The 24,147-nt window shown below is 37.1% G+C and overlaps 2 protein-coding genes across 2 annotated transcripts; one reads left to right on the top strand and one right to left on the bottom strand.

Annotated features, from left to right (window-relative positions):
- Nucleotides 1-3,977: 3,977 nt before the first annotated feature.
- Nucleotides 3,978-9,704, top strand: LOC103721449 (ALA-interacting subunit 3-like). The gene is made up of 8 exons (XM_008811665.4): nucleotides 3,978-4,454; nucleotides 4,955-5,013; nucleotides 5,117-5,191; nucleotides 5,306-5,422; nucleotides 5,637-5,707; nucleotides 6,258-6,555; nucleotides 6,993-7,282; nucleotides 9,433-9,704. Exons 1-8 carry the CDS (start codon nucleotides 4,364-4,366, stop codon nucleotides 9,485-9,487), a joined length of 1,056 nt encoding a protein of 351 aa, XP_008809887.3. The 5' UTR covers nucleotides 3,978-4,363; the 3' UTR covers nucleotides 9,488-9,704.
- Nucleotides 9,705-10,469: 765 nt separating this feature from the next.
- Nucleotides 10,470-22,341, bottom strand: LOC103721448 (S-adenosyl-L-methionine-dependent methyltransferases superfamily protein). The gene is made up of 8 exons (XM_008811660.5): nucleotides 22,021-22,341; nucleotides 19,061-19,286; nucleotides 18,820-18,954; nucleotides 14,881-15,103; nucleotides 13,853-14,039; nucleotides 13,434-13,618; nucleotides 12,554-12,691; nucleotides 10,470-10,930 (listed from the first exon to the last, which is right to left on the bottom strand). Exons 1-8 carry the CDS (start codon nucleotides 22,277-22,279, stop codon nucleotides 10,802-10,804), a joined length of 1,482 nt encoding a protein of 493 aa, XP_008809882.2. The 5' UTR covers nucleotides 22,280-22,341; the 3' UTR covers nucleotides 10,470-10,801.
- Between the last annotated feature and the right edge of the window lie 1,806 nt (nucleotides 22,342-24,147).

Genomic DNA, 24,147 nt, shown 5'->3' with positions numbered 1-24,147 from the left:
GTTGGAGATCATATTTGATATTGTTTCAGTGTGCGATAAAAATTGCGATGCCTTTTGTGGTATCGCATGCAAGAGAATATGAGCATAATTCAGATGGTGTTGCCCTAGATCCTACAGTGACATGTATAATTTGCCTCTTGGAGCTGTGAGATGATTCGACTACCAAACCTTAATTTCAGCTGGCCATGCCTGCCACTACTACCATAATCCCTTCCTGGAGAAAAACACATGAAACACCAGGATCTTGCTTGGTTGATGCCTTTCGGTGGGCGATCATCCGAAGGATTGCCCTATGGATCTCCTCCTGTTAAAAATTTCCAAGAAGGTTGTCTCTGCATCTGCATTGCCCACAATTAAAACAACATCAACGTGGAGCACGTCCCAATGCACGGGGTTTTCAGAGAGCCCACATAAGGTTAGTTTTATCTCATATGCAGAAAGACTATTTCTTACTTTAAATTTGTGACATACAAGTTATAGTTTATATTAGCTATATATTTATCTCGATTTTTTTATTTAATTATCCATCACATAAATGGCAGCAAAACTGAAAAAAATAATTCAGAAAAAGTGCATATGTATCATGATAAATGATATAAATTTTTAAGTAAATAATAGGTAATAGTTGTTTATTATCATTTTATATGTATTGTATGTGTCAACTAGAGCTAAAATTATTATTAGTATTGCTCTAAACGCTATGTGCCCGGTCTACCGATGCACAGAACCGTGACAGGATACGAGTTATTTTTGCTCCTTCACAATGTTCCAACAAGCGTGGAGCAAGGGAAAAATCTCTACAGTGTTTGAAAGCAAAGTGGCCGCCTGATACGTATCCGCCTAGAAAAAGGCGATAACCAGTGCAGAAGCTCATCAATGCACGTGAAGCCCAGCCAGCATTAAAGAGAACGCGGACTAAGAACTGGTTAAAAAAAAAAAAAACGGTGGGTCTAGCACACGTGGTGCAGAGGCAGCCTTCGGTTAAAAGCGTGTGCTTTAAATATTTTAGTCATTATTTTTGTTATTTTAATAGCTTTTTCAATTTGTACTATAAATTTTAAATGAATTGGACTTGGTCCCAATATTAGGCAGCAGTTCAATTCCAAAATTATAAGTTTTGGTCTCGATACGAACTCAAGGTACCCTATTTTCGATATTGGACTCCATTCTGATACCATTTTGTTACCGTATTGGTATGCTAATATAGAATCGAATGTTGGTACATCTTCCATATTGCATACTGGTATCAAATTAATATGGTATGCTATGCTCCGTATCGTCTGGTTCGGTATGATATGACCTATTTTGGTCATGTTCGATGCAGTTCTATCTGAATCACACTCAAGTAGTGCTGCTTTGGATATGCTTGGAGTTGGAATTGGGCCGGATCGGTTTGGATCTCTATACAGCTTGGGCCCAACTTGGATAGTATTTTTTTTTTTTGTAAAGGAGAAGGTGGGCCAGGTCCAGCTCAAAGTTAGGCTTGAGTCGAAATCTTTTGAGGCTGATCCAAAACCCAGCTTGAAGGTAGCCCGGCCTAATAGGCCTTGATCCAGCCCAGGCTTAGTTCCAACCCTAGAGCTGTAAGCAATTTGCTCGTGTTCATACCATATTAGGAGCTGAGCGAATCCATCTGCAACTCTACGTGCAGTCGGCTTGCACTACACCGTGCGCCTTTGACCCTGAAATCCACTGTATCATAAATCGTGACCACATGATTATATGATGAGATTGCTAAAAATGACTCATTAGATCACAGCTATGTTTATCGGATGGCGAGGTAGTTGGGGTTTGATAGGTTCTCAATGTGAACTAGGCCTAGCATAGCCAATCAGCAACTTCCATATCAACTATTGAACTGAGTAGTAGGTGATCTTTGGTGTTTTGATCATACATGTATTTGGATGATCAGAAATGACTGCATCTTCCAGAGTAATCTTGGAATTCTTTAATGATACTTACAAGAGCCACCATCCAAGCCCAATAGCATATCCAAGTAGCTGCATCAAAAGGATTTTTGACGGCCAGGAAAGACTCACATATGATTATTTCACTTGAGAATCATCATCTTTTAGTTTTCTCAAAATAAATTTTGATGGTAGCGTTCAAAACAAGAGAGAGTTGGGCGGACCAAGTTTTGTTATTAGAAGCATTAGTGGTGCACTAGTTGCAGCAAGTGGTGTTTGTTCATTCGGTACTATAGTTTTTATAGCAGAATTGCGTGTTGCGTGTGAAGGTTTGGAATATGCAGTAAACATTCTGAAAGCTTCTCACATTATATTTGAAGATAACTTTTTGATGGTTGTTCGGTGGCTCTCTGATTTATCATTTTTAAAGACTAATTCCCATCCTCTACGGTAGGATTTTTGGAGAATGAGGGCTAATTTATAGGTGACATGTATCTATAGAGAAGTTACTAGTGTTGCAGACTCGATGACGACATATGTGGTTTGTCACATAGGGGCTATCTTATAGATTACTATGTCGAATATTTCTTTTAGGCAATTTATTTTTCGATTGCCGTAGACGTGTTTACAATAGCTTGGTATAATAAATCCGACTTTGCCTAAAAAAAGTTGGTGCAGAGAGGATGGTTGAATATTTTACCGTACCACACCATGATTAGTAGTAGTGGTGCAAATAAGCCAGGCGAGTTGCTTGAGCTCGACTTGGGTCCAAGCTTGACTTGACTCGACTATTACGAGCTCGAATAGATCAAACAATCTTTCGAGTAGCAAAATATTTGGCTCGAAGGTTTACAATCATAGTCTAGTATATATTTTTATAATAATATTATATTTTATTTATTATATATATATTATTAATTAAATATTTTAAAATATATTATTATGTTATATTTTGTTTTGACTCTCTTTTTTTTTAATTACGACAGAAGCTTGAATTTGAGCTCAAATATAGCTCGATCGTTCTCGAGTCAAGTATTGAACTTCAGTATTTTGAATTAAGTCGAACTCAAATCTTTAACTAGTTAATTCGGCTCGGCTTGGTTGCTCTCTGAGCAGAGAATCTTTTCATTATTTATCTTTCTCTTGATTTTTGCATAGGAGCAGTCTTTGACCATCTAGATTGTAGTAATGAATGGTATTGCAACCATGCCGAGAATTTTTCAAACGAGAAAAAAAAAGTTTGAAGAAGCGGTCTCATCCTCAGTCCTCACAGTCCAATGACCTTAATGACCCTTTCATGGACTGCTCTGAAATTGAGAAGTTCTAAGAGGCCATGTCATGGATCAAGGGCAGGAATAAGCTCCATTACCATCAATTCTGAGATTGAATACTTCATCACCGGAGGAATACTATCGCCATGATTCTTTTTGCAAGATGATTACAATTTAATATTGAAAATTGAAAGTGCAATCCCATCTATTCTGCCATATAAACCGGAAGGCATATCTACATGAGAGAAGGCACTTCCATTATTGTCATTTCATAACCAGCTTCTAGAATAATTTATTGACCATGTGCATCCCAAGCGCTTCACTAATTTGACCTTCTATCAAAGTATTAATGATGAATTATTCCACAGACATGAATTTTTTTTTTTTTAATGTAATATGAATACATCTAATAAAATTATAAAATAACAAAGCCTAAAGTGCTCTAAGCAGCTTAAATTAAATGATTTGATTCATATTTTATTTAAATATATATATATATTTAAAAATTACATAGCAAGAAATATTTATAACAATTTTCATTTTATGATTATATTTTTATATTTTATTTACAAATTTTTGGTGGGAAGACAAAGTCGACCTTGAAATTGGGAAAGTCAAGAAAAAAACTGTGTTCAACTATTTGCGAAAAAAGATTGCTTATAAAAAAGGGAAAAAAAATTAACAATAACAAAGAAGTAGATCACCCTGGGCGCCAATCTGTATCACATCACCTCCGGTGATCGGGTAACCGCGTACTAATCAAACCTCTCCTTTATTATTATTATTTTTTTAATTGGAAGGAGAAAAACTCGGGGTTGGTCCGGCTACGAATTCTCCAAGGAACCGCGTCTTTTTTATTCCGACCCGACCTGTTGACCTCCCTCAATCTCTCTCTATTTCGCCGCCGGCCAAGGAAGAGTGCTTCTTGCCCCCTTCTCTCTGTCTCCTTCCTATCTCCTTCTCTTTTCACACTAACGAGAGAGAGAGAGAGAGAGTAGTTTAATAGACCGAGAGGAGAAGAGGAGGAGGAGGAGATTCGAAGCCTTTTCGACAGGAAAAATCCCTCCTTTTTGTTGTTGTTTATAGAAGGATTGGAGGCAAGGGATCTCGTCTCAGATCTCAATTCTCTCGCTTGGAGCCTGTTTGCTCTCTTGCTTGTTCTTAGGGTTGTTTTAGTGTGGTGGGATGATGAATAATTCGGGCGCTTCGGCGGCCGGGTCGAGCTCGGGATCGGGGGAAGGGCAGGCCCCCAGAAGGAATTCCAAGAGGCCCAAGTGTAATCTCTCGTCAAAATCTCTTTTTTTGGCTTATTTTTTGTAGAAATTTTTATGATTATTTGGGTTTTGACCCCTTTCTTGCAGGCGGGGTTTTCTCGAGATCTTGTTTTGGATGCTTTTGATCCATCATTATCACCTTCTTTTTGGGGTTTTTTTTTAATGACTTTCCTTTTTTTTTGTTTAGATTTTTGGTATCGCTAATCTTGGATATTGAACTTCTGGAAAAAAAAGCCCCCATCCTCCCTCCTTTTTTTGTTTTCAAATGGTTATGTTTTCGAGATTTTTAGATCTCTCATCGCTTTTTGTGGATTAGCTTGAGTTTTTCTGATTAAATCAGATAATTTTCCGAGCTCCTATTCTTTTGGTGCTAGATTTGTTGGTTTAATCTTTCGACTTGAAAAAAAAATTGCTTTTTTTTTCTTCTGGTTACCTGCTTTTTATCCGTTCCCAAGTTGCAACAATAACTAAGAACTGTTGTTTGCTTTTCCTTCGTGCTCAGATTCGAGGTTTACACAGCAAGAACTTCCAGCTTGCAAGCCGATCCTCACTCCCCGATGGGTAAGTTCTGCTGATTATGACTTTGGAACATGTTATTGGATATTCAATGTAGCTTATAGATTGGACAGACGTATCTGACAGCTGCCATACCATCTTTTTGCAGGTGATCTCGGTATTTACACTTGTTGGCATCATCTTTGTCCCCATTGGCCTCCTTTCGCTCATGGCTTCCCGTGATGTATGCTGAATTTATTTTGTTTTAGCTCTTTGATCTCCAAGTGGCAACAAAAATTGTTTTTGTTGTTATATAGAGTCTGTTTCTTATATGAATATGCTTCTTTCCTTAAAATAGGTTGTGGAAATTGTCGATCGGTATGACAGTGCATGCGTACCACCGAACATGACTGATGATAAGGTTGCCTACGCTCAGAATGCAGCAATAGATAAAACTTGCACCAGAATTCTTAAGGTAATGAGATCTCTTAATATGCGAAATCTGTAGTTCTGAAAAAATATACCAGGTATAATGGGCCATAGGCTGTGAATTGCTTCACTTATTGCATGGATTTTTTTTTTTTTATATTAATTTATAAGATCATGATCATGTATACAGAGAGTATCTAGTAGAAAATTATTTCTTCAAAATTTGAACACTATGAAAAGGAAACAGCTGTTTCTTGCAGGTGCCCAAGGATATGGATCGGCCTATTTATGTGTACTATCAGCTTGATAACTTCTACCAGAATCATAGGAGGTACGCATAAAAGCCATTGTTAAGCTAAGATGAATAATTTCTCTTTTAAAAGGTGTATTCGTGAATTGGTAAAGAGGGTGGGCGTAGGCGCAACAGTAAGGCTGCTCTATTGTGACCTGGGTGTCAATGGATTCGAAACTTGGAAATAGCCTCCCCACATGTGGGAATAAGGCTGTGTACATCTGTTCCTCTCCATACCCTACAATAGCAGGAGCGCACTAGGATGCTTTTTTATTTATGAAACAATAAATGATCAATACATTATATTGTTTGCTTTTTGACATAGACTCCATGTCTCAAAACGAATTACAATTCTTCAAATATTGATATCGGTGTTATTTAAATCCAAGGAGAATTGTTCCTCAGGGGTAACTTACATTATTGGTTTAATAGTTTTTGTATCACACCATATCTACAGCAGTTCTTTAGATATTCCGCAAAGATGTAATCTAGAGCGGTGCTTTAGATACTTAACAAAGAAAATGTATGTATTAGGTGCGATGATGCTGCTTATATTTCTGCTTAACTGGCTGATGAATTTTAAATTCAGGTATGTGAAGAGCCGAAATGATGAACAGTTGATGTCTGCTAAGAAGGCAAATGATTCTAGTGGTTGTGATCCTGAAGCGACTACAGGAAATGGTACTATTGTTCCTTGTGGCCTCATAGCCTGGAGTTTGTTTAATGATACTTACAGCTTCATCCATGGCAATAAAAATATAACGGTGAATAAGCACAACATTTCCTGGAAGAGCGACAGAGACCACAAGTTTGGAAAGGATGTCTATCCTAAGAACTTCCAGAATGGAGCTCTAATAGGTGGTGCAAAACTTGATCCAAAAAAATCTGTAAGTCTCTTTTTTTATTTATTTTCCTTGTTATATTTTATATGATTTAGCTAAAACAGTGTCATTGTGAGGAAACATATATACAGGTTGTGTTTAAGACCACTGAAGTTCTCCAGCATCTCTATAGAGAGGCCATTGCTACCATGTTTGTTAATCTTGAAGGATGAATAATGGAAATGCTGGACATCTTCAGTAGCTTCATTATTTCTTCGTCATTCTAGTTAATTGCAAAAGTCCTCTCTCCTGTCTTAAGGCTTTTTGTAATTTCCTGTTGTTTTTGCTACCTTAAATCTTTTTGCCCTGATAAGCAAAACCTCTCTGTTGATTTCCCATGTTTCTATCGGTTTTGTCTTGCCCTTCCTTAGGTCTTCTTACTACTAAATATATCTGTTGATTATATGCTATTATTGATCCTTCTATGTTTCCTACATGAACAGTTAAGCGAGCAGGAGGACCTCATTGTTTGGATGCGTACTGCAGCCCTTCCAACATTCAGAAAGTTGTATGGGAGGATAGAAGTGGACCTTAAAGCTAATGATACCATAACGGTGACGTTAAAGAACAATTACAACACTTACAGTTTCAATGGTAAAAAGAAACTGGTTCTTTCTACCACAAGCTGGCTTGGAGGAAAGAATGACTTCCTTGGCATTGCATATCTCACTGTTGGAGGATTATGCTTCTTTCTGGCAACTGCATTCACTGTTGTATACTTGGTAAAACCAAGGTGAGTACTTTTATAGATGCGCATCAGCAACAACAAGTATTAAGAAGAAACTTTATCTGACATTTGAATGCCATCTTTGCCATTATGATTAAAAATGGTTTGGTCGATCTCATCCAGAGTACTTAAAAGAAAACCATCTTTTTGGTAACACACTTTCTCACTATGCACTTTTGACACACTTATATTTGGATAAATAAGTTTATTTATTAAAGCATATCCGTTATGATCAAGTGTTAAAAGGTAACAAATAACTGTACTATTAGATGAACCTTTGTTTCCATAAAGTGCAATATGATGACAAGATTTTTGAAAGATCTTTATAGATGCAGAAGCTTTAAATCGACAGGCCCTTTTTTTAAACACATCTTTAATAATCCATAGATACTGCATTAAATCATTCATGACTCTATAAAGAGCACTTGGTAAACGTAGTTGATACAATATTAGTTCTAGAAAAGAAATGCATATCAACTGTTGATTCATGAATGACTAAACTAATACCATTCAAGTCGGGATATCCCTGTTCTAGGGAGGAGGCAATAAATCCTGGAGAGGTATCTAATTCCTGTAGAAGTTTGCCTAAAATTTGCTTATGTAGCTGATTTTTGGCCTCATTGTTTGATGAGAGAACCAAACCTCAGGTGGGTGAGTATGAGATTAAGCTAAATAAGGCAATTCTCTATCTTGTGGGATGCCATATCTAAGAAGTGCTACTTTTTAAGGTGGCGTCTTTTAATCAAAACTTAAGCTCGGTGTTGAAAGGTTGTTTGATAAAATCAGAAATCCTTTCAAAATTTGATTTTAACCAATGATGGTATTTGGAATGAGGTGAAATCTGTGGATCATTCGTGTTAGAGTGAAGTTCATTTACATGTATAAATGTCAAAATGAGGTATTTGGACTGTCATACAATCTGCATATTCGTATCATATCGAAACCTGTTTGAAGTTGTAGCATATCTCTTTCAAGGTTTACTTGCTTCCTCCTAGACAAGTTTTGAGTTACTCGAGATGATAACATGAATTGTACTGAGGTTGTTTCTTTATGATGTACGTTGGCAATAAAGTTCTATCTAGTCTCAAGCTATATTATTTTTAACTATCAAAAGAGTTAAACATACTTTAATTTCTTTACAAATGATGTATGATGGCTTATTTAATGTGCATAATTAAAATACAATGTAGGTTCTCTTTTCTCTGTTCTCTTACCACATTGTTAATGTTTCGTTCGTGCTTTTGTAGCCAATTGTTGATGTCTTATTTTTGTACTTGCACCACATAGCATGCCTAGCATCCATATATTCTTAACATGTCAGTCAAGGTTTAAAATATTGCCTGGTTCATGTTGTGCTGACACCCAAAACAGCTATCTTAGTGCTTTAGTGGCTGCTCAGATCTCTATCTTGCTTAACCCTTCAAGTGGTGCCTGCTTTATTACTTAGCTGCTTTTTAATCTGCTGGGTTGTTTAGATGTTTGCTTTGCTTTTATCTGCATAAGCACTTAAATGATTAGCTGGCACTTTTTTTTTAAAAAAAATTTATTTTGAATATAGAAAATATATTTGACTATTAGTTTGAAGGATTAAAATAATATATCCTACACATTTTCTAAGGTGATCTAACAACTGTAATTTTTTTTCCCTGTAATGTTGTTTTCTTTCATGTCATTGCATGCTAGAACCTCTTTCATGTCAATACACCTAAATATGCTAAAGATGAGAGGAAAAACAAAAACTTTTGCTTTCTTTGCACCTGACCATAATCAAGCTGGTTTGGTAGCTGTATAGGTTAAGGAAGGTTATTTTTCTCTTTCTTAACTTCTTAGATTTTATCTTATTATCTTTAAATGTTTTCCCCTTTATTATTTTTATACTCAATGATCGCAATCAAAACATTTTTATATTCTTCTCTGTACTACTACGACTCCATATCTATTACTACTCATCTTCTCCGGTTCTCTTATAGAATCGATAGTAAGTTGAGCCCATAAAATGAACGTATAAAGTCCTATTAGGTAAGTGTGTGGATAATTATTTTTATTATTTTTAATCATCATCTGATGTCAAATGAACATTTTTTAGTGCGAACACGCCAAAATCAATGCCATATTTTCCATTGCCGTCCTTGACTTCATTCCCCTAAATGTTGCAGGAAACTTGGTGATCCTTCTTATTTGTCATGGAACAGAAATCCTCAAGGCCATTAATGTCTCAGATTTGTGATATTATCGGACGCCCTACCTCATATTTTGAAACCATGTACTCTGATCCACGAACGATGTATATGAGTTACTTATGGGCATTTGTGCTTCCAAGTGGGAAATGGATTTGTGTGGAAACCTAGTTTTCACTAGATGCATGTATAATTAGCTTAAAGAATTCATACATCTTCATTCTTTCAGTGCCAAAATTATCATTCTAGAAGTCCAGATGTCCATCTTAATGAGGATATGGTTGTTCGATATTAGAGGGAGAACAAGTTCCTCTATCATACCAACTCAAATACTGGCTTGGTTTTTCATCCATCAGTTCTTCTAGAGCCATAGCTCAAGAATCATGCGTACAGTGTTCTCATTCTTTAGAGTGGAAAACAAGTCCGCCAATCCTCCCAGGAAGGCATGCAGATCTCAAACATCCTGGTTGCAGGTTTTTCGCCTATCAGCACCAATAAACCTAGCCTCGTTAAAACAGCTTAAAGTCTAAGACACCATATATTTAGAGATGAAAATCCCCGGCTCTTGCAAGATGAGAGAGATGCAAACAGAGCAACGCGAGCTGCTCGAGTTAAAGTTGATGGTTTTCCAAATTCATTCTTAATTGTGCAATATGAAATTATCCTCCTCCTTTCTTTTGCCCTCGACAACCGAGCCTTAAAGGCTGGATGTGATTTCCTGCTAGACAAAACGCAGATCAGCTTCACGAGAATCCATATAGCATCACAAATACTTCTAAAAGCAGCACTTGTAATTACTCGAATCTTGAAGCATGTCGATTAAATTTTCACCATTGAAAGATGTTTTTATTCTTTTGAAAAAATAGAAAGAGCTGGTTTTACTTGCCAGTTGCAACCTCAGTGCATCCTGCAAAATAATGAGCCAGGGGCAAATAAGCCAGCATGATGGGAGCCAAGGGCATTTTTCTCTGGTGGTAAGAAAAGAAAGCCATCATCACAAAAAAAAAGAAGGATGATTGGAACAAGAAAAACTTAAGTTGCAAACAGTAAAATTCCCACATGTGCTCATATACAAAGAGTGATGGTGAAGAACCAGATAATGTATCATATCTTGTAGCTGGCTGATTAGACAACCAGATGTTGCAATTGCTTCTTTGTGAAGAGCGCGAACGAATAAAAAGTGCATATATAATTTAACAAGAGTTCATACAAAATTTCCTTGCCACCTAAATTGCCATTGTTCTATAGACTCGGCGGAGCTAATTGGCGAAAGCGCAGTTAGTCATTCCATCGTAAAATGGAAAGAAATTGATTAATTCCTCTGCATATTCATGGTCGCCATGCATCTTCATAGTACTCTGAGCAAGAAATTGGTAAGGTATGCACCTTCTTGGTATGCAGGGTCGATGGGATGATCGCATGCCGCCCCAGCTTGACGTAAAATTGTGATTTTCCTGCCAGCCATTGATGCAGCACCCTGAACATAGTTTTGACAGAAAAAGGAAGGATCATATATTGCATACACGGCCGAATACTAGCGGCCAATTATGGCACGCACTTAATGCAGAGAAGTCAATACAGGGAAGAACATAGAAGAAAGACTGTTGGCTAATATTTGAGGAAAGTTCATCATCATTAAATTACCATCTGTCAATGCCCTTAAACAGAACCGTAATTGCATAAAGTAAACACATATCAAAGAGTTAAGTCTCCACATAAACAATGTATACTGAAATATTCATTCCTGCAGATTATATCAGTACCACCACATATAATGATCACAACCATGATCTTCAAGCATTTTCTCATAACAGGGTTATCTGGAAGTACATCTGAGTGGAGAAGACTCCTTGAAAGATCAAGTAGATTGTCATGGTTAGGCATCGACCCAGCATCAACCCTTCAAAACTAATGCCAAATTTCTAATGAAGGGAAGGGTTAGTCAAGAGAGGATCCAGTGATGGCCGGTATGAAGACCAAGCTTACTGCTCGCAATTTAAGGATAAGCAACCAGGGAATGGCCCCTCAAAATTTTCTAGTATTCAGCAAGGGTCAAGGGAGGAAGATGTCAAGGTTTGACACAGGAAACTATTAATGTTCTCTGAGAGATAAATCACAGCCTGAGTTATATTAAGATACAGTTCCCAACTTCAATGCATCGAGGGGAAAAATGCCTTCAATGTGTTATTAGCATGGATGAAATATTAGCATTGCATTGAGAAGAAGGCAAAAACACATCAGCATTGGAGCAGTCTACAAAGTGTTATTTGCTGCTATAATGAACTGATGTTGTCTTCATATAGTGCCAATCCATGTCAATATTATGCAGTTGTATGGTCAACTGCAAGTACAAACCTGTTTCTTGGTGATCTAAGTGACATATTCCAAAGCTTAACAATTTAGTTAAAAAATCTCCATTTTGATCATCATATATTGCTGATGAAAATAACCATGAAGTTAACCTGGTCATAGCATGAATAAAAAGAGAAAAAAAAATCACACTGCCATAATTGCTTCCCATATGCAAAACTGGAAGCTTTTGGTACTAACTCGTTCATCCATTAACTTATATGTCTATCATATGCAATAGCAGTCATGATAGTTCTTTGTAAAGTTTCCACTATAACATGGCATCACATCAACAGCCTTTTATCCTGGTAAATAATGGGAGGCAGCAATAGAATTTATCCATAAGCATAAAACACAGCCAAAGTCCTATGGCCAAGACCCACCAAGCTACACACAGATCAATTATTACAATTGATGATACCAAATTGGAACAGGTAAAAGTGGTATGCAGCATTCTGCATGATTCTGTTTTTTATATTTCGGGATTTGCAAATGGATTTCATTTTTTTTCTAACAACAAATAAAAAGTATATACATACAGTACTCTATCTGTAAGCAAATCCAATAACAATGGCAAAGCCAAATTCAAAATCTGGGATGTTAAGGAATTAACATGGCTGCAAGTATCTCATCTAATTAACACGTAACCTTTTAAAGTCATAACACAATTCTCCAAAATTAAATATCTCAATCAAATGATGGAAGTTCATATCATATTAAAATTCCTGACAAATGGAAACGAGTGACTTGCCTGAAGCAGTCGCAGAAACAGTCCACTTTGAGTCATAGCTCCTGAACATGAACATGTCATGAGTAGACCGCCTCTCCTTGTAATTTGCATTGCTAGTGCATTTAAACTTCTATACATACCAGACGCACTATGTAGCACCTAAAACAAGCTTAAACTTAGAAGTCATGTTACATTTAAAAGAAATGGTTAGTCATAAATATATTGTGTCAAATACTTCTTTAACCACACATTCATTTTAAGGACAAGGCTAAATGGCTCGTTGGTTGGAATGGAAAAGAATAAATTCTGTAAAGAAACTCTAATATATCAAATATTCAGACTGGAGCCTAAAGAAGATTTTCAGTAGCATTTGAGAAGTATTACTGGTTTTAAAAACTTAGACACACCAAGCATACCAGCCAACTTGCATGAGCCCATGATCATATTTAATTATCCCAACAGGCATGCTAGCACAAAAATAGTTGATACAAACAAACGTATTCATGGTTGTTGAGATCACAATCTTGCAGAAAACCGTGAAACAGTTAGTAACGGATTAACGTTCCTCCAGAGGAATTAGATATGAAAATGAACTACGGTACAACCACTGCATTCTTAATGACATAGATGAATGATACATCATAAAATTTAAAAATGTCAGAAAGGTTGACTTGAACCATATTCAGGAATATTTATCTTAATCAAGTCACTGAAAAGTAAAATTTTAAACCTCTTAAAGGAGACATCAATTCAACTATTTTAAATTTTGCTTTTAAAATGCGAACTAAGAAATCATGAAAACTAACTTCAGAAAAGATTATTACTTCCATGCCACAAGAAAAAAAATACCTCCAGCGATCTACATAATTTTGCAGCAAGCAGGTGTTGGAAAAACAAGTACCTTTCTTCGAGGAGCTAATTTTGGTGGATCCAAAATTACTAAATCCCATGTTTCATTTCTGGATGCAGCCCCTTTCATAAAATCTGTTGCATCTTCTCTTAGAAATGAAAGTTTCCCTGGGTCAAGTTTGTTAAGAAGGATATTTTCTTTTGCTAGCTCCAAAGCAGGCAATGAAGAATCGATGCCTGAAAATGTTCGGAGTAATAAAACTTAAGCATCATTCTTACAGAATCTGCAGCAAATTAGTCCCAGTACATCCATATGCAGTCTGAGTCAGTAATTTTATAATGATCAGCCACATAATACACACACACAAAACAAAACAAAACAACTAGCTTGAACGTCCTCAGCGCATTATTAATAAAAATTTTCGAAATGACTGCCAACATGATATAGTTTACGAGCTTACAGTATTTTACCAATGACATCATTAGCACCACCCCTTGCTGCATTCAGAGCAAAACCTCCACTATAACAGCAAACATCAAGAACTCTCTGATATTTTGAGATTGACGAAATAAGGTGACGGTTGTCTCGTTGATCTGCATAAAACCCAGTTTTTTGACCCTCCAATGAGACCAAGTAACAAATTCCATTCTCCATTACCTGTAATGAAGGACCAAAAAAGAAAAGAACACTTGAGCATCATTTACATACCATATGTGATTTGAACTAGTAAAAGAAACCAAACTTAGGTCTCATGACACATGGATCGGATTGATCAATGTTCTGCTCTACAAGCTATATAGGAAGAGAAACCAATGAATGACCCGATGAATGTATTCTTCTTGAACAAATATAAACCACGTCAAGGAAATAGATCAAGAACCATGTGAATGTAAATCATCATAGCTGAAGGTTGTACAGGATTGACTTACACTGACAATGATCATGCCAAAACTATATATGATATAAATAAACAGACAACAGTTGTAAATAATTATGCAACATGTCATCCCAAGTTGTTCCAAAGATTACTTAACTATAAGCATCTTTTGTAGCAAGACCGTGCATCAAACGCATTACATAAGTCGCACGAATTTTTAACTTTCATGGGAATGGCTAAAAATAGCTAAACCACCTCTTAAAACAATGTCCTTTGGAAAGTATTTGTATGCAACCCATAATTTCCACATAGTTCATGCTTCCTGAATAACTGATAAGAAATTTAAACATCATGGCTTATAAATATCAGAAGAAAAAAACACTTTTATAATTAATAATAGCTAATTCAAGAGAATAGAATGACCTTTGATTCTCTAGAACTAAGTATTTGACATAGCAAGATTAAGAAAATGCAAAAAGAGTAACCGTATTGCAATTTCCCTACGGTGGATATGGAACTAGTGGAATTAGTATATTGGTATTCAACGTTGATGTGTTGATTTACAACTGGAAATAATCTAGATATTCAGACATTAAGATTAAACTAATTTTAGAATTTTACCTTTACTCTTCCAGAGCATGGAGCTGGAGCAGAATCTCTTTGCTCTGATATATCCAGTCCTTCTTCTTTTAAAAGATCAATTGACGGTCTCCACTTTATATGATTTATACCACAAATTTTACCAACAAGAAACTCAATTTCTTGTTTATATTTCTCTACCCAAGCAGCAGACGAAGCTACTACAGCAACATCACAAAAAACATCCACGATTAGACCTGACAACCTGCACTCCAAAAAAAAACTAATGAATATGATAAAAGCGTGTCTGGAGATACTAAGCATGACAAAAGAAAAGTTAACAAATATTCACTACTTTGCCTTAGCCAAAGGATAGGAGAAACATGTCAAGAAAGTCAATTTGCACAAATATGATGAAACAAGTCTATTGCAAAAATGAGAGGATTTAATATCATCATACAGTCCATATTTTGCAAAATAACACTTCCTTGCTTCCGCGGTGAAAAGAAGTATGGCATTTGACAGTAGTATCTTTAGTAGTCCCACGATCTTCATTGAAGATGCATTCCATCATTTGCATCACAGAATAGTTTAAGTTAAATAGAAAATCTATTGGTCCATCCAAATTGGAAACCAGAATGGTTTATAATTTTAAAAATTTAAAATACCAAACAACTAAATAGTGAATCCTTAAAGTTGTTCTTATATAACCATGTATGCAAAAAGTACAGAATGCTGGTGGAGCAGATACCAAGTTGCATGGCATGCCATACAAAATTGAGAATTCACCATGTAAATCATATCAGCACATCTGCGGAGACATATGGACAAATATCCAACAAGTTTGGAAATTTTTTAAACCTTAAATCAAATAAAGCCATTGATCTTACCACTGGAAACTGCCATTATCTGGTCACTAAATTATATGGGGAAAGAATTCCTAAGAATTAAAGTTTCAGTTTTAGGCATGTAGAAGTTTCTAGATGAGCCCATGATGGTGAGGCTATGTGGTAAAGCGTGGGGATCCAGTGTAGGCGTTTGGCCATGGAGCAAAAATGTGTGTAAGAGATACCGATGTCGGAATAGTGCCTTGGAGCTCGACCAAGGGTTTGGACAGCCAACACGTCACGCAGGGCCGGCCTGAGCCCTAGGCGACCGAGGTGGTTGCCTAAGGCCCCGGGCCAATGGAAGGCCCCCGGAAAGCTGACCAAAAGGAAGCAAAGGCCCCATATAAAATGGGAACAGGAGCTGGCTACGAGTCTTCCCCCTTGATGGAAGGGAGGTAGAGAGTTTCCTGGCTTGTAGAGGGGCAATTTGGGAAGTTGGGGACAGTAGTTTTGTTTTGGGTGGAGAGAAAGAGAGAGGAGGGATTTGGTTGGCTTCATACACGTCTGAAGCCACTTTTATCTTTCATCCCTTCTCTTTTTTGGTTTTGGTCTTGGTTTTCCTTCCCTCACATTACTCCTGATCCAGCTGGGCCATCAGCAAGAAAGGGGGATTGGAGATCGACTTCTTGGAGGGTAGAGAAAGAAAAGGAGGGAGGGGGGGTTGAATGGCTGCTATGCCGTGATGTTGTAGTAGCTGCTTGGGTACTCACTTGAAAGGGAGATGGTGGGATGGGACTTTTATTAATTAGATGGAATGAATTTCCCATAATGCCCCTACTTTCTCTTACAGAGAGGTTCCTTTCTGGACAAATTCTTTCCTTTACCTTGACCATGAAGTGCCATGGGATAACCTTTTCCTACTCTGCTCTTGCTTGACATGGTAAACAGTACTGTCAAGCATTATCTCAGTTATTTAATCAGTTTTATGGGCCCTTCCTTAAGCATAATTACTTTTCCGTGCTTCCATTCAAAAATTATATTAAGCTGAATTTTTTTTTTATCTGTCTTTGTTGCATACATGCAGTTTTGTTGAAATAATGTACTTGATGGCTATCTATTTTCATATCTTTTTTCTAAATATTTTATACTTATTAATTTTTTTATTATTAAAAAAATAAGGCCTCATTCACTGAATCCGCCTTAGGCCTCCAAATATATTGGGCCGCCCCTGACGTCACGCCAAAGAGTTGGATAGTGGTTGCATTGAGATGTTGCTGGGTGATGGATGTTTTTAAATCGGCAAACTTGGATGCCAAGTGGTATTGTGCAATGGCATGCAAGCAGGCAGTGAACACAGAAGTCTTTGGGCGGTACGGCTGTGGATAGGCATGTGAAGGATGCAAGACACTTTGCATGAATAGGATAGTAGCTTAACATTTGTCATGTCCGTGCATGTGTGATATTCAATCTAGAGCTTAAACTAACATGTCACTAACAACAAACTTGGAATAAATATTAACCATTATACGTGCCTTAAAGTGAACTTAAAAAGTATTGTCATTTTGATCATATAATTTATCAATATCTATTTATAGCTATACCAATATATAGTGTCAAAACCCCTACAACCTCTCATTCCATCCTACATATATCTAGAACTAAGTAGCTATAAGTGGGTGAGGGTGCAGAAAGAGAGAAAAATTAATAAGTTAGGAGGTGGAAGAGCCTACAGAGTGTCCACAATTTATATATTTAAAATCAATAAATATTTATTATTATAATTATAGCTGATTTTTCTTTTGTATGAATAGAATAACTAGCTTGTAGAAAATTCCCAACATGTTAGTGAACTTTTCTTCACTTTGCTGAACGGTGTTATGGTAACATAGAAATTTCACTAAGAAGATGATGCAGCAGATGTGCAACTGCTATTCTTCATCTCACTGACTGGCAATACAATGTGAAATACCAGATATCAGCGATAGCAGAAACAGGACTTGCATTCGTAAGTAGTGTCTTACTTTCTGTAAGATTTCTGAATTACATAGAGTGATAGTAGAAAGAGTGCACTACTTTTTGTAAGATTTCATCTCACCGACAGGCAATACAATGTGAAATACCAGGTATCAGTGATAGCAGAAACAGGATTTTCATAAGGGGGAAAATCCCTTGATTGGTATTATGCAAGTTATATCAAATGATAAGGTTATGGAGCCAAGAATCAGATTCTACATAGCATGTTGAAGAAAGGACAGGAGCCCAAAATTAAGCCATTAATGTGATGTCCCATGTAATTACCCTTGATATGTAAGCTAGAGTGAGCCCTATCACCCATTGACCATGGCAATGAATTGGATTTCCATAAGTGGAGATTAAAACCTTTCTAACATAATGAAAGCAAAGGAAGGTTCGACACCCCTAAAAAACATAACAACGGAAATAGAGATCCAAAAATATTGAAGGGACATAACAGGTAGGAAAAAAGAGGGGATACATATATTCAAACCTCTACTTTAAAGGCAGAAGATTTAATAGTATTTATTGGCACCAAGAGCCCCTAAAGTTACCAGAAGTCCATGATAAAACAATAGCCATAAAAGAAAACTAGGTATGAAAAGTGGAGCAGTTTTTAGAGCTAAGAATTATACAAAAATATCAAAGATGATTAAGAGCAAGCAGATTTAATGAATCACTAGCAGGGCAAGCAATAGCACGAGGAATTCAATTGAAGCTCACATTGAAGGGATGCAAGTGAAGTTCTTCTGTAACATAAGTCAGATGGAATATAGACCTTTAAGATGGCACAAACTATCAATGCACCTAATATAGTATATAATTAGTTTTCCCCCATCTCTTTCACATATATCAACATAAGCAAAAAACACAGCCTATTATATATAATTAGTTATCAACTAGATAGATCCATAAGTATGAATGTAGTTACATAATAATATCAAGCAACATACATACTCTTAGAAATATTTTCCTTAAATTAGATAAAGGTATTCTGATAGTCGAAGGGATGCATAACAATCATGATGCCACATTGCCAACCTACATCAGACAAAACTTTCTGTCTATATACTTGAACAAAATATAAACAAGCATTCATATTTTCCTTCTAAGAGTGTAACTGTAGTCTAAAGTTCCATACCTATCCCCTTCACTATTAACAAGACGATATACATTTGTATCAGCTGAGGGAAGTCCCATACTTTGACGTAAATTTACAGCAGCATCAAATCTTGTTTCAAGTAGTTTCTCCATGTTTAGTGCACAAAATGGATCCCTGAGATGCGAGAACAGAACTTAAAGGATGCAAGTAATAGGCTGAAGCATGAAAATTCCTGCGTCAGTAGAGCATATAAAAATCTTTCAAGAAATATAGAATTAACCTTGTTGCATCTTCTTCTAGCTGCATAAGTCTAACACAAAACATTGAAACTGAGTTGTATAAACCCCATCCAATAGGCTTCTCTGACCCATCCGCCACCAGCACAATATCACCAGTTCTGGGAGGTGGTCTACCAATTATTCTATCAACTGCACCACTATAGACCATTGGACTTCCATCTCGAAAGATTTGTGTCTTTCCTTTCTTCAAGACCACTTTTGCCAAACCTAAATATATGATATTGTCAGCAATTTACCACGACGTGGTCTTCATTATATTGAGAATATAACAGTATTCCTTCTACCAAACATATAGCTCAACCCAATCAGGTATGTAAAATCTAAACATAAATAACTCTTCTATACTTGATTATAACAGTTCAAACCAAACTCATGAAAATTAAATTCAGGCTGATTTTCTACTGGAACTTTTAGCAACTATCTTGCACACAGAGCAAATTGTACACAAAACTGGACAATGTATAATCCATTGGTACAAGGGCAGTAGGTTCTAATGACCACTTCATCTGGTCAACTTTCTTGGATTAAATGGCTAAAAACATCATGAAATAAGAAGGGAAACAAAGAAGCATTTCTGCAGGTCATATTGGTTGGAACTGTCATCATCTAGGGTCATAAGCCATTTAAATGAGCATATGGTATATAAAAATAGTAAATCACTTCCTGATACTAGGAAATTATGAAAAATATTGCCACCACAAGAAGCAAGAACCTAGCTTTCAGTATGTACCAAGTCCATGCCGTACTATTTATATCATGCAAGACTGGAATAGGCATGGTAAAGGTGCCTATAACATGACTAGGAATGTGATCAGGATAACATAGCACAACATAGCACGACACTAAAAATATATTATCCCCATCCCCTACACCTATCTACAAGGTTTGCAATGTTGATATTAGTACTAATCGGTACCATGCTGGTATGAAATCAATAAGGGTTGGTTCATGGTATTGACCATTGGTACACCTTCTATTGAATATCGGTTCCCTACTAATATGGTAGGATATGCTTGATATGAAGCAGTATGATCTAGTACAATGAACCATGCCCACCTAGATCCCCATCCCTGACCCCAGCTAGCATGACCTTCATCCCCTAGACCAACTTTAGTTCATCCCTTCTTCCTAACTAGATAGCACCTTACCAACACCATAAACATCATCATTACCACCACCATCAACAACCCTCTTTCAACTCCAACACCACTGCCATCATTATGCCTTCATCAACACCGCTATTATTATCACCAACTTTATCAACATCACCTCCACTATTTCCCCAAACACCATCAACACCACCTCCATCACCTCTGTAATCACCAGAACCAACATCACCAACTCCACCACCATCATAAATCTCATTTGGTAGTACAAATGCTAATTGTACACTATAAATGATTCTCTAGGTTTCATCTTTTGCATCTAACATAAAAAATGAACAAATATTAAAATCAATAAAGGTAAAAAAAGTGTTTACTTTCCCTCTTGAATCTTCAAATACTCAAAATAAGCTCCTCTTTTTTAAATCAAAATATTAGGACAATATAAATGTTAATTAAAAGAAATTATCTATCTCATTTGCTTATATACACTACTAGTAATGTGCATAAGGAATAATTGATGGTTCTGAAAATCTGATGAAATATGAATTTAGTAATTCTTGTGGGACATGAGAACCATTAAGGGCTATAATATGTGAAGAATAATCAAGGGCATTGAAAATTTGATGAAGTATAAGTGATTCATGTGTATGAGGAATACTCCTATGGAAGATATGAAGGTTCAAATGATCCTTTGAGGAATTTTTTTTGTCAAAAATAAGTATGAAGTAGTTTTTCTTCCTTTACTATTCTCCTAATACATCATTACACCGCTACAAATTTTTAGTATTGTGGTAATTCGTTTGTTCCTTAGCATCCAGTAAAACCCACAATAGGTGACACATGCAACTAGCATACACAGATGCTCAAATGGAGTCCTTAGACACCTCTAGAGCCTATCTTCATAGGAAAGTAGGCTATGTGATATCTCCACATAGGTGAGGGAACAAAGAGAGGAGATGAGAGAGGAAGAGGATATAGAGGTCAAGAAGAGGCCATCATGCTACCATTCCAAGATACCCATGTTACCAATATAGTACCTTTTTAGATGGAATAAGGTAGCCAGGAATATAAGGAGATGTCATCATCCACATTTCCTCCCGCTATGTCTTCCTTTGCCTTCTTTACTCAGCAACTCTCACAAGCGTTGGATATCTCATGCAGATGGTGGTTTGAGCTCCCAAAAAAGGAGTCAACGAGCTTCAAATCTCGTCATTGAATAATTAATAACTAGTTATGTGGTGTTTCGATGCCCAACTACCCTATCCCTATGATATAGAATACATGGGTGGGAAATGTACCATAAAGCTTTAAGAGAAGGAAGAGGAAGGGAGAAGTCTGAGTATTTGGAGAAGTAGCTGATCCTGCAATCCAGGATTTTCAGGATACCAAAAACACCATTTTAATTGAATTATGGTATCCTGTATGTGAAGTGGTTGGAGACTTGAGCTCCAACTCAGTAACCATTTGGATAACCCCTCCAATATATCATCCCAAGTGTCTCTCTCCCCGTATACCACAGTCATGCACCAAGGCACCCGCCTCATAATCTTCTCAAACATTTCATCAAACAATACATGGACTGGAAAAAACTTTTAGCTTACACTCGGTTGAAGGAAGAAATATATAACTCTCTGTACAATTGATAAATGAAAACCCATCAACCAGTCATCAACCAGTCAACAAACCTTAAACAGGAGATGGTTTGGTTGGAGAAAAATCAGACCAAAAGGAAAAAGGATGCACAAAGTCTCACTTTTTTCCTTTTCTCCTCCACTTCTAATGTTCACAAGCAACAGAAACCAAGATAGAATTACAGTGGGAAGAAGAGAGAGAACCTTTGCGGCTGGCGGCGATTTCCTCTAAGGTGGCGGCGGTGGCGGCGGGCGAGGAAGTGGGAAGAGAGGAGATAGATTTCATCAGACGAGTGGGAATCTGCATGCGGAGCATGGTATTGTCCGAACTGACGGCAGCCCTCTTGACGAGTTCTGTTTGCGCGTTATCTCCCTCCCTGCGCCCTAAGCAGCTGGATAGACGAAGATATTGCTGCATTCGGAGGACTCGGCCATTCTGGTGGCACAACATGGCGCTCGGCATTTTGTCATGTAGCCCTTGGCAGGGCCTAAAGGCCGACTTGACCACGACGGCAGTGTGGGGAGGCGTGGGCTTCATCATCATATGGGGGCTGGGGCCAGAAGATATTTGACACCTTGGTCCTTGGCGCCGAGATCAGGACAGGATGAGAGGGAGCCATCTACGTGAGGCGAGTACTGAAGGCGGACTCTATGCTCCTCGAGGGTGACTCGGCCACGATGGTAGAGTGAATCCAGGGCCGGAGTTGTGATGCCGGCTTCAGACCGCTGCTACGCAACATCCGTAGGCTCTTAGTTGAGTGTAGTCTTTATGAGGTCATATATGTCTACAGGAAGACGAACAGCGTGGCTGATTGGGTGGCTTCATTTGCAGTCCACCATGCTGGAGGCTTTATCTGGGTTGATCATGTAGCAGTGCCTCATGCTTTGGATTATCTTCTTTCTTTTGATTTAGTTGGCTGCCCCTATGCCCGTCACAGGTGAGCTGCCATTGTACCAAAAAAGAAGAAAGAAGAAGAAAAAGGAGGAGGAGGCCGACTTGACAAGACCCGTATTTTAGATGGATGAGATCACAAATTCAAAAGTGCAGGCTAGCTCAACGTGGACGTGTTTGCATGCCAGAATGCTTGATTTGGCTGCTGCTGCTACTACATGCACCGTGGACTGATTGGTGATTTCTCTGATGCTTCCATTTTCGAGGCCAAATTGCAAGGTGCTAGAGAATGAATTGTAGCTGCGGCTGCCATGATCCAATATCATGATTTGTTGGTTGCAAATTGGTTAAGCATGCTCTCCTCCTTGGATGAATGCTATTGCCTTACTACAAGATACGGACTGCTATATATTAGATGGTTTTTGTGATTTTTAATCATTTTTTAGATTTTTTTTAATTTTTCTTGATTTTTATATATCTTCCGGTTGTTGCTATTTGGTGGAACACCAGATTCGACGTAAAGTTCAACTATTATAACTTGATCGTGACTCCTTATTTTCGTAACTTAATCCGACCTAAGAAGTGTCAATGCAAGTGATCTTGCGTTTTGTTACTTTTTCAATTATTGTATCCTAGTTGGGTTTATTGATTTTGAATCAAAGACCATGTAATTGTAATTATGGACAATGCCTAGTGTCATATTCCCACATTGACTAATAAAAAAAAAAAAAAAGTGCGATAAGAGTTTATTAGTCTAGACATATATATTCTCCTCCTAACAGCTTAAGTTTTTGCTATAAGCTTCCTACAGTTGACAATGGTGTTTCTATGAGCCACATTGATATACCCTTGAGATCATTGTATCAATCTTGCAAGCCTCTAAATGTCCATCTTCCTTTTTTAAACATTTTGGCTAGTGGTAAGATACTTTCATCTCATTCTTAGTTTAAACCTTAACACTTCTATACAATCTCCTATATCTTATGTATGAGTCTCTGCCCTTCCCAATATTTCTTGCTTAATGTGTGTCTGCTAGCAAATTGCTGCATTATTCATTCTACATTCTACCTGCAGTGTACAGGCACCAATAGTTTCAGACTAAAAATCAATAACTTATTAAGCAATCAGTACTCTTTTCTTTCTCGATTGTGCTCCCAGATTGTGTCTTATCTACGGAAGTACTTAGATGTTAAGAAGCAGTTCAATGAAAATGATGCCGGACAGCAAAGGAAGAGAAGGAAAAGAAGAAAAAGAGAGGAAAAGGAGGAGGGAAACTAGGCTTCATGCCAAGCTCTTTCTTTTGGCTTCACACCAGGGCTAAAAGAAAGAGAACTAATTTTTTTATTCATAGCATTCCCCATATAAACTTATGGTCCAACATATATATAAGATCTAAAAAGCAAAAGATCCCTACAAAGAAATTGATCTCACAAAGACCC

Source organism: Phoenix dactylifera, chromosome 2 (genome assembly GCF_051530095.1).
Source record: "Phoenix dactylifera cultivar Ajwa chromosome 2, Ajwa_hap1_PhDact_Kaust_v1.1, whole genome shotgun sequence".
Taxonomy (NCBI): Eukaryota; Viridiplantae; Streptophyta; class Magnoliopsida; order Arecales; family Arecaceae; genus Phoenix; species Phoenix dactylifera.
This window is presented reverse-complemented; position numbering and strand designations above follow the sequence as displayed.